This window comes from Danio rerio, chromosome 12 (assembly GCF_049306965.1).
Source record: "Danio rerio strain Tuebingen ecotype United States chromosome 12, GRCz12tu, whole genome shotgun sequence".
Lineage (NCBI taxonomy): Eukaryota > Metazoa > Chordata > Actinopteri > Cypriniformes > Danionidae > Danio > Danio rerio.
The window spans coordinates 33624927-33637045 of NC_133187.1; the positions used below are offsets into that span (position 1 = coordinate 33624927).

The 12119-nt window shown below is 35.0% G+C and overlaps 1 protein-coding gene across 6 annotated transcripts in view; it reads left to right on the forward strand.

Moving 5' to 3' along the window:
* Window positions 1-12119, forward strand: part of rnf157 (ring finger protein 157) — a 38913-nt gene that overhangs the window by 534 nt on the left and 26260 nt on the right. For all 6 annotated transcript variants that reach the window (XM_005156348.6, XM_005156347.5, XM_073918585.1 and 3 more), the window contains exons 2-7: window positions 6123-6241; window positions 9032-9120; window positions 11069-11215; window positions 11374-11491; window positions 11656-11722; window positions 11805-11848. In XM_005156348.6, the coding sequence (XP_005156405.1) occupies window positions 6123-6241; window positions 9032-9120; window positions 11069-11215; window positions 11374-11491; window positions 11656-11722; window positions 11805-11848 (584 nt within the window). The remainder of the gene's footprint in view (window positions 1-6122; window positions 6242-9031; window positions 9121-11068; window positions 11216-11373; window positions 11492-11655; window positions 11723-11804; window positions 11849-12119) is intronic.

Genomic DNA, 12119 nt, shown 5'->3' on the forward strand with positions numbered 1-12119 from the left:
ATTATATTATTCTATTGAAAGTCATTATTACTGTTTTTTCTGACTTTATATTACTAAACAGCATTGTAATATTAATCTTCTATTAAAATATATATATTTATTGTATTAGCCTATATTATTTTAGACCCAGCTTTTATATTAACAATAGTAGGCCTACAAATTGATGTGCAGTCTACATTAAATTCACTTCAGAATTTAGATGATGTTTTTAAATTTCAATATATTTTATTATTATATTATAAATTATAACAGCAATATATATGTGTATAAAATAACTGTCAAGTGTACTAAAGAAACACAAGCCTGTTCAGATTTTACACTGTTTTTGATTGGCAGTTGCAATAAATTGCATCTAGAATTTAAATTAACACACAATAGCTTTTTCTACTATATATTATATTATATTATATTATATTATATTATATTATATTATATTATATTCTTTTATTTTATTTTATATTATATTATATTATATTATATTATATTATATTATATTATATTATATTATATTATATTATATTATATCATTCATTAATTTTCCTTTAGCTTAGTCCCTTTATTCATCAGGGGTTGCCACAGCGGAAGAACCGCCAAAGTATCCAGCATATGTTTTACACAGCGGTTGCCCCTTCCAGCTGTAACCAAGTACTGGGAAACATCCATACACACTCATCCACACACATACACTATGGCTAATTTAGTTTATTTAATTTGCATGTCTTTGGACTGTGGGGGAAACCGGAGCACCTGGAGCAAACCCACGCCAACACAGGGTCAGGGAGAACATGCAAACTCCACACAGAAATGCCTACTGACCCAGCCACTTGAAACTTGAAACATCAACCTTCTTGCTGTGAGGCGATTGTGCTACCCTCTGCACCACCGTGCTACCCCTACTGGCTGGGTCAGTTGGCTTTTCAGTGTGGAGTTTGCATGTTCTCCCCCGTGTTTGCGTGGGTTTCCATACAAAGTTTCCTCCATGTCCAAAGACGTGGTATGGGTGATTTGAAAAAACTAAATTAGCCATATAGTATGTGTGTGAATGAAAGTGTATGAATGTTTCCTAGTGCAGGGTTGCAGCTGGAAGGGCATCCGCTGCGTAAAACATGCTGGATTAGTTGGTTGTTCATTCCACTGTGGTGACCCCTAAATAATAAAGGGACTAAGCCGAAAATAAAATAAATGAATTTTATATTATACACAGGGCGTCACGGTGGCACAATGGGTAGCACGATCACAAGAAGGTAACTGGTTCGAGCCCCGGCTGGGTCAGATGGCATTTCTATGTGGAGTTTGCTTGTTCTCCTGTGTTCGTGTGGGTTTCCTCTGGGGGCTCCGTTTCCCTCACCGTCTAAAGACCTATAATTGCATCAGCTAAATTGGTCGTAGTGTATGAAGTGTGAATGGGTGTTTCATAGTGTTGGGTTGTGTCTGGAAGGGCATCCGCTGTGTAAAACATATGATGGATAAGTTGGTGGTTCATTCCGCTGTGGCGATCCCAGAGTAATAAAGGAACTAAGTTGAACATAAATATGTAATACGTAAAATGTAATTCGATTAGAGCTATAATCAGAGCTAAACAAAACTGTTAGGCCCAATAGGGAAGGCCAAATTTGAAAAATGTTATATAATTGGCAGCTAGGGTAAATTTAACTTTAGGATTTAAATAAGGAACTTTACTTATTTACTGCAATAGTATGTCTCTTATGTCTTAAAATATCATTTTTCTTACTTCTTCTAATATTGCATAATTATAATATATCAGTCTCAGCAGAGAAAACCCAAACTTTTTCAGATTCTTTAAATATTGAGAAAATGGTATAAAAATGACCAGTCATGATAAAACTGGCTTCAGAATTGAGATGAATATTTTTCTCACTACTTGCATGTGAAATCCCCAGGGGTGCCTCTGTTCATTTGAACACCAGAGCCTCCACCCACTGTTTCTTGGTCAGCAAGTCTGTGAGTAGCTCAGCAAGCCCACAGATGCTGTCTTTATATTGATACAAGTCTCAGCATTCCCAGCGGTGCTGTGTCCACTGAAATACACCACAAAATTACAGCACGCGGGACGTCTTGCATGAATTTGTGCTCAGCATAAACTGAATCTGAAATGAGAGTGTACAGTAGGTAAAATCTGTTTCTTCTTTCTGGTTAACACAAATAGAAAAAGTGTTTTCCTTACTCTGGCAGTCAGTGGCTAATAATTTCTAATATTTAAAAAAAAAAATCTTGGTTTGTGTTCAACCAAAAACAAAAAGTAACTCAGAAATGCTTAAAGGGCCCATAAAGTGCTTTGAAATGGGCATTTTTTATTCAATCTTTGACATAATAAGCTTAACTGAAACATGACGAAAGGGTGGGACATAGAGTTGCACCTCCCCTTTAAAAAATAGCCAATAGCATTTTGTTTTATCACAGCTCTGCTAGTAAGAGTGGTTGAGCTCAACACATCAAATGAAAAGCAAATGAGATGCGTCTTGTAGGGGGCATGGCATGTCAGAGAGCATTTGATTGGTCAAGATTGAGAAACTGAAGTATGAGGTGATGTGAGGAAAATGGCTTTTCACCTTTAATGAACAGTAGAAAACATTGAGAGGAAGGTGTGGGGAGCAAAGAGAGGGGAAGGACTGGCATAGAACCTCGAGGCAGGAATCAAACTGGAAGAAAGAGTGTATGTGTCGACACACTAACCACTACACCATTGGCGCTGACATGCAAAAACACACTGTTAAGGGCACGCCAAACCAACAGACGGAGATGATGACATTTTTATGCTGGGTTCACACCAAACGAGGAATTAAGCATTTTCGCTGGTAAATTGCATACAAGTCAATACAAACAAGAAAAGAGAAGCGGATTACTGTCCCACGGTGAGAACAACACAGAATTCACAATGCGTTTGACGCAAACATGGAATTTGCCTCATTCGCATCTCTCCTATTTGTTGTAAACGCAGTCCTATTGGCCAATCAGAAAGGACAAAACAGCGTGCATACTGACATCATGAGGCAAAAACTCTGTATTAATAATAATAATAATAATAATAATTCCTTACATTTATATAGCGCTTTTCTGGGCACTCAAAGCGCTTTACACACAATGGGGGGGAATCTTCTCATCCACCACCAGTGTGCAGCATCCACCTGGATGACGCAACGGCAGCCATTTTGGGCCAGACCGCACACCACACATCAGCTAATTGGTGGAGAGGAGACAGAGTGATGAAGCCAATTATGATATGGGGAGGGTTAGGAGGCCATGATGGAAAGAGGCCAGTGGGCAGATTTGGCCAGGATTGCCAGGATTTTTTTAGCTGTGGCGGCAGGCCTTTTACACAGATCTACCAACTACCTATGGTGTAATTTCAATGACAAATGTCATGAGAGCAGTATTACAAGTCAAGATCTCAATTATGTAATACCATGCGAATCTCTTCGCCTGTGAGCCGATTTCTGTTTGTGCCCCAAACTTCATACGCCTCCTCAAATATACGCAACTCAAGTGTGATTTAGTGCGTTTATGTAACGAGTATGTCTCCCACATTGGTTAAATTTGCTAGGAATATTTATGAATGTCTCCACTACAATTGACATACAGAGTGGCATTAATGCGGCCTGAAGTAAAGTGAAATGGCTATAAACTCCAGCAAGATAAAGTCATTGTATGCAGAGGCATAGATTTTTATCCATAAAGTATAATTATGTAAACTGTGCTCATCTTAACTGAAAGCTACGTCGTAATAGCTAACCTCACGCATCACGCACCTGTCAGTCAGTCAGTCAGCACGTCACTTTAAAGGGTTAAACAAATAACACACAGCACTACTACGATAACAGAAAAAGTTTGCGCTGTTATAATTCATTTACTTCTCAATACGTTTTGGTGCGATTATTAACTGCTATTTAAAAAACAATGAATGAATGTTTTGAATGAGAAGCTGTAATGTAGCCATGGTGGAATGAATTTTGGTGTGGCACCCGACCATGGAAGAATGAATATAGCGAAAACAATGCAATACCCAGAGATTTGGAAATTCGTTACCCTAGCCGGAGTTTCAAAAGGTTCTGTTTTTAGTCACCTGATACTCTGTTTTTCTGTAAACAAACATAAAACTGTATAGAAAAAAGTGCAGTTTTGAAAATATCTGTTCGCGTGGACAGGACCTTAGGTGGAAGTGACAAGTGACATCTTCTAAACGCAAATTTGTCACTGTTTTGGAACACACTAGCTTATAGATATCCTTAAACCTAACATATTGATACTAGCATCTAAAAAACTTCATTTTAATTTCACTGGACCTTTAAAACACTCACGAGTGAGTAAATAGTAGGTAACATTTCCTTTTTCTTTAGTATACTATTTTCAGGTAGCATTAACTTGTTTGTTTATAAAATGCGGCACTCACAAAGCTGGTTTTACAATGACAGACAGATGAGAAGATGAATTAACCACAAGTAACCAGACACTCTATATGTGCAGCTTGGGACTTGTGCCTGATTCGTGCTGCCTCCTGCTCCAGTTTCAGACTTGTTCATCTATCCTTGCCTATATCCTCTGTCTGCCCTTGAGCTTGTCTTTCTTGAATCCATTGGTTTTTATGTCTACGATATCCATCTTTCTTTCTGAGACTTTCAGTCGTCTTGGGTACAAACATCACTCTTAAAGAATAGTTAACCCTAAGTTGAGAATTTACTTACTGTATCATTTAGGACCAATCTCAATTCAATTTTTCCTACCGCCTTGGTTTCGAGTGTGGTCCTGAAAAATCTTTGTTTGAAGGGGTGTATACCCCTTGGCCTTAGCCCTACGTCTCTAAGCTAAAGAGAATTCTCACACCGCTACCCCTTCACAGGCATGCGCAAAACGAGGGGTAAGGGGAAGGGGAAGAGCTAAGGGATAGAATTGGGATTGGGCCTTACTCAACCTCCAGTGGTTCTAGATCTTTATGTTTTTTTTTTTCTATTGAACACAAGAGAATATAGTTTAAAGAGTGTTAGTTACCTTGTATTGAATTCTATAGCAGTAAAAAAAATAGGAAAAATTACTGTGGGAGTCAACCCAGCAGCCACACAATGTCATAAGATGTTAATATTAGGTTAGATTTAGGTTGTGACATTAGGTGATCCAAATTCAATGTGCCAGTATCTAAGCATAACGTTATTTTGAAGTAATGACATCAAATGAACGTTGATATTTGGTTGATTTTAGGTTGTGTTGGAAAGTGACCAAAATCCACAAAAACGGCACCAAAGTCAACATCAATATGACATTTTCATCAATGTAGTCAAATACCTGAAATGACCTACCTGACATTTATTTGTCAGGTAAGGCAACCAAAATTCAACTTCTGATAGATGTCATAGTAGGAATGTCCATAAAATGTCAAGCTGTAACATCATTAGAAATCGATATTTGACATTTCATTTCCACTGAGATTTTCATTCCCAAACAAAATGAAGCGTCCCGCGATATTGTGGTACAACATCAATCTGACATCATGTTGACGTCCTATGCCTGCTGGGAATGGACACTGGTTTCCAACATTCCTCTAACTATCTCAATTTGTGTTCAACAGATAAAAGAAGTATGAATACCTTAATAAAGACTAAATACAGTCTGATTTCATTAGGAAAAGGATATGCAGACAATTACTAAACATTTTATTTTTTGAATGTGCAGTTTTTCATTCATTCATTCATTTTCCTTTGGCTTAGTCCCTTTATTCATCAGGGGATACCATAGCAGCATGAACCATAACTATTCCAGCATATGTTTTATGCAGCTAATGCCATTCCAGCCGCAACCCAGTGCTGGGAAACACCCATACACACATACAACCAATTTAGTTTTTAATTCAATTCAAAATGTTAAAACTCCACACAGAATTGCAAACTGGTCCAGCCAGGACACAAACCTGTAACCTTCTTGCTTTGAGGAAAAAGTTCTAACTACTAAGCCACCATGCCTGCATTCTTTTCTACAGCAATTTGCAATTTAATTAATTACAGCCCAATCAAGAAAATGCACAAAATAAATTTTTTAGAAACTCAAATTCTGGGTGACAAATCTACATTGATTTCTTGATTATCACTAACATTTGATCGCGTTTTGCTTTTCAGGAAGTTATTTCGCTAGCCATTTTATAATGGGAGGAGAGAAGTTTGATTCGACTCATCCTGAAGGCTACCTCTTTGGTGAAAACACAGACCTCAACTTCCTAGGCAACAGACCAGTAGTGGTAAGATTGCAGTTCAATTCCTGTTATTAGATCCAGACATACATGCTCTTAATTATTGTGAAATCTTTGTTTTTATTGTTTATGTTGGTCTCACTTTGTGTGAGAAAACACTTGATCTAACATTTACTACATGTCTCTTACTGTAAACTGTGTCCGAAATGACTCATGCCACATAATTTCTCACATTACATATAATCCACAGATATTTAGAAAAAATATATATAAAATTTTAATTCCCGTTCACAAATATGCTGTTTACAATAACGAATTTACAAAAAATATGTAATTTATTTTTAAATAATACTAAATATTATAATAAAAAGTATATACATTTTTAATATAAATTCATGCATTTGATATAAAAATTAGATTTAAGACATAACAGAAAAACATTCATTCATTTATTCATTTTCCTTCGGCTTAGTCACTTTAATTATCAGGGGTCACTACAGAGGAATGAACCGCCAACTTATCCAACATATCTTTTACACAGCGGATGCCCTTCCAGCTGCAACACAGTACTGGGAAACATCCATACACACTCATTCACACACATACACTATGGGCAATTTAGCTTACCCAATTCACCATGTTTTTGGAATTTGTGGGGAAAACCAGAACATTTTTCACCCTGTATAAATAAAGAAATTTGTCAACATAATTTTCATTCTTTGAGTTGATATAATGCTTGCTTTAACAGGGTTTTCATTTAATTTTTAAAATGTAATTATGTTCATCTTTTATTTATGATCAGTTATTGTTCTCAACATTTTAAATAATATGATATGAATGTAAATTGTTTAAGTTATATTAAACAAGTGAATATTGATTAATGTAATTACATGCATAGACATTTTAAAACACAAATGGATATTTTCCTCATATCTTTAAACCCTGTGATATTTGTGTTAACTGAATACACTGTAAAACCCAATGAATTAAGGCAACTCAAACCAGTTAAGGAAATCGATTGCTACAAACAATTTGAGTTAAAAAATTAATCTTCTGTGAACTTAATCCATTTAGGTTGAAGTGGTGATGTATTTAATTAACTCATTGCCTTTAACACTGAGTTTCAGTAAATTTTGAGTTAACTACACTCATTTCATTTGATACAGTTCACTATTGGGTTTTACAGTGTATAAATTCCTATTGATGGAAAAAAATAGTTTCAACTAGCTGGCTTATTGTTTCCAAGTGTGATTCTGACCCAGTTGCACAGGTAATTGTACAGCTGTCCTTCTGCATATTGCTTTGTGTCCCCCAGAGCTTCTTCCTGATATTTGTGTGCTTTTATGAAGGCTCCTTTATTTACTCTGTGTGCATTAGCTGCTCAACTCGTCCGTAAGAAGACAGGCTAGTGATGCTGTGGATTTAAGCGACGGCTTACCACAAGTAATACAGAGAGCCACATTCAGCCTGAAGGGGGGAAGGGGAGGCATCAGGCTCACCCAGTGTTGACCCACACACGCTTGATGCCTCTCGCTGGCACGTGGGCATTGCATTTGTCCAGAGAAAACACACACATATACACATGAGGCATCGGCCTAACAGCTTGTTTGGAGATCAGTGTGCATCACCTTGGCCTTGTTTCCAGATTATATTTGTATCAGTTATTTAAGCTGACAACACAGGACAAAGTGCTTTTCCCTACATAATAAGAATCAATCATTTAAATGCATATTTCAACTAAGTTTGTCATTTTTATTTCACTTATGCCGGGACCACATATAAACATAATAGCTATTTAAATAATGGTTATTTTTATACTTCTTTTAATAATCACTTAAAATTTATGGATGTTTTAGTTGTCAAATACATCTTGGGGATTTTTATTTTCGCTTGGGCTCACCTAGCAGGCATTACACAGACGTAATATTGACGTTGAAGTCCAACATCAGACTAACTTTGAATTTTGGTTGTTTATAAAATCGAGATGACATCAAGATGAATTTTAGTTAGTTCATGACACAACATAAAATCAACCAAAGATCAACGGCTAAAGACTTTGACATTGTATGGATGTCATGGCATGATGTTAAAATTATGTTGGGTTTTAGTTAGTTAATGCCACAACCCAAAACCAACCAAATATCAACACCAGGTGGCATCAGCATTAGATGTCAGCTGACGTCAGTATTGAACAGCAAATTGACATCAAATTTTGGTCACCTGACATTGCAATCAAAATAGAACTAAAGGTCAACATCATATGACATTGTGTGCCTGCTGGATAATTTACAAATTTAAATTACATTGGGTCAGATTTTTCTATTTTCATATATTCAAATGTTTTTATACACCTTATAACCTCTTAAAATATACAATATTTATTTTATTATTTTAAATTATCATTTAAGAATTAAAAAATGATCCCATGAAGTCCGATTATGATTTTTTAGATGTTTTTACTTATCTGTCACTTGTAAACCAACATATATACCTAACCTGAACTTTTACTAATTTTGATTGGAATGCAATAATGTGCACCTTTTGTAAAGCTGCCTTAAAACAATAATTATTGTGAAAAGTGCTATACAAATAAACTTGAATTCAAAACAGTAAAATTATAATAATCATAATATTCGTAGCTTACAAAAAAGTTTACGGAGAATGCATTTATCAATTAAGTTTGACGATTTTTAGTTAGACGGGCAAAATGACATTGTCTTTCACTTTTTTTATCAGATGTGGGGTTATAAAACAGGAAAAGGTGCTTTTCCTGCTTTATTATTATTATTATCATCAATGAGTTAACCCTTGATTGTTTTTTTGTATTGTGATTTGTAGTTTCCATACAATGCTCCTCCTCCTCATGAGCCAGTCAAGACTCTCCGCAGTCTCATCAACATACGGAAAGACACTCTGCGGCTTGTCCGGTGAGTTTTATATTGCAAATATCTTTTCTACATCCGACATAGCTCTTAAAAACTGTGTGATTCTCTGTACTGACGCAACAGCAAAAATAGGTTTCTTGAGATTTTCAGATGTTTTTATACTCCTTTTAATAGTAATTCAAAACAATGTATGTTCTAGCTGTTAAATATGTAATGTTGATTTTTTTATATCCAATATTTAATTTAGTTTTTTTTTTTTTAGATATTTACATATTTTAGATATATTAACATTTTTTGGATATTTAAATGTTTTTATAGTTGGATGGGACATGTTAAAAGGATTGCCTCTTTTTTAAATATCGAACAGGTTTTAAGGTTGCATTTTTGTATGCATGGATGAGAATGTTTTAAAAATTATATCCGCTTACATTAGTGACAATGATGCTTAAATTATGTTTAAGAGATTGGATTGTAAGTGAATTTGTATGCAGTGAATTGAGCAGTCAAAAGCAAAGTTTTGATTGTCTGATATTCGCACATGCTTAAAGACCCTGTAATCCACATGCGCATGATGTCACCGTTTTCACATCCTCATGTTTTTGTAGTTTACACAGAGGTGATAATGGTATTGTTTTCAAAAACTTTTTCACTCTGAAACCCGTTTTCAAAGATTTGCATTTTCAAGCCTCCAAAGGCTGTTGACATGTAAATGAATGACCAAAACACATAAAAGGTTTTCTGTTTCTAGTTGAAAATGGTGTCATGTAAACGCCCCTATTAATTATGTTAACAGCAGTGTTTTGGAACATGCTTATCTGTTTCTACTTGTATTTAGTGTAAATTGCTTAATTATTTTAGACAGTATATGGTTAGATTAAAAGCTGTGTTATACAGGATAAGTTTTTCAGACACTTATTTTTATATGTATATTTCAACTACATTTTCAATTGTTGTTTCGACAAATTTAGGTTCCTTGTGGTCAGATATTTAGATTTTCAGATATCTGAGAGTTTTATACTCCTTTGATAGTCACTTGTTGTTGATTCTAACAAAAGAAAAAGGTTTGAAAATGGAAAGGATTATTTAAACTGAGTTCATTGATTTTTTTGCCAACAAACTAATTTCTACTTTTAGATATTGAGATATTGAGCTGTTTTTATGCTCCTTTTACCCTAAACAAAACACAAATATTAGGTGTTAAATATAAAATGTGTCCTCGTTGATGTGTTAATTTACTTTTTTGATAAAAATAGACAGAATTAAAAGAAGTTTTTTTGCAACTTGTTTCTCGGTTTTTACTTGTATTTACTGTATTATTATTTATTATATTTATTATTGTATATTATTTATCTTATTTCAGATTAATTAGATTAAACGCTGTATTATGCAGGATGAGTTTTATCCGACAGTATTTGTTTTCATATGTATATTTCAACTAAATTTTCAGTTGTTATTTTGAGAAATTCTTATAAATCTTATACATTTTTATAAGATCAGATATTTACATTTTTAGATATGTGAGGGTTTTTATACTCCTTTGATAGTCACTTGTTGTTGATGTAGTCTTCATATTTATAGCATATTTATAGTTTCCTCGGGGTGCTCTGGTTTCCCCCACAATCCAAAGACATGCAGTATAGGTGAATTGAATAAACTAAATTGGCCGTAGTGTATGAGTGTGCATGAGTGTGTATTGATTTTCCCAGTGCTGGGTTGCAGCTGGAAGGATATCCGCTGTGTGAAACATTTGCTGGATAAGTTGGCGGTTCATTTCGCTGTGGCGACCCCTGATGCATAAAGGGACTAAGCCAAAGGAGAATGAATGAATGAATGACATTGAGGTTTTCCTTTTATTGTGACTTTTTAAAATAAAACTTACATATTAGGTTTTAAATATAAAATATGTCTCCATTGTCATGTGTTCATTCTGCCCATTTTTACTCAAATCTTTCAGCAACAGACAATCAGTAAAGTTATTTTTTGTCTACAGATGTAGTGAAGACATGAAGTTGCCTGGACAGGAAGTTGGGAAAAGCCACAGCTGCTACAACATTGAGTTTACCTTTGATGCCGACACACAAGTTGCCATCACTATATACTACCAAGCCATTGAAGAGTTTCACAATGGTGTGCCAATGTAAGCATTAGACACACTCTGACTGTTGCTTTTTGATTATTTATTAATTATTAAACACTTCAGCCTTTACCAGTTGATCTGAGAGGAGATCTAGTCGGAAAATGACATCAAAGCTTGTGTGTTTTTATATGGCTCTGTTCATTGTGTGTTGTTGACAGATATTTGCCGCAGGACAGCTCTCTGCAGTCAGAGACGGTGCATTTCAAACGCGGCGTCTGCCAACAGTTCTGTCTGCCCTCTCATTATGTCAACTTATCAGAGTGGGCAGAGGACGAGGTAACATCTGCTAGCTCTGTCCTGAGTGTTTGTGCATTTTGCTGGAGAGAGCTTAAAAAAATGTCAGATTAAATCAGTCTAATTTGTGTCATTAGAGAAATCATAGAGCTGTTCATAATTTGTGTCCTTGGTTAAACCTGGTGTTGTGGCTTATTATTACACAGCTACTTTTTGACATGGATAAGGACATCTATCCGATGGTTGTACAAGCAGTAGTGGATGAGGGAGATGGTGAGTTGGATGTAATACAATATATATATAAATGTATATTATGGAAATATCTGAAAACATTTTGGATCATGTTTTTGTGCAGAACACTTGGGACACTCACATGTTCTTCTTGCAACCTTTGAGAAGGTATGTTTTTTTGTTTAATAATTTATACACACTGTTAAAATGTTAAGCCAGTATACAACAACAAAAAAACATAATGCTTGTTTTCTTTAGCTTTTTCTTGTTTACTCAACTTTTGAAAACATCAGTTGCACTGACCTAAAATGTCTAAAGTTTAGTGAACAAAAAAACTCTTTTGGGAATTGGTACTAAAAAAATACAACATTATCAGAACAAACAAACCTAGTTCAATTAAAAAAAACAAATAAATAAAACAGAGACAAATGTAACAAAA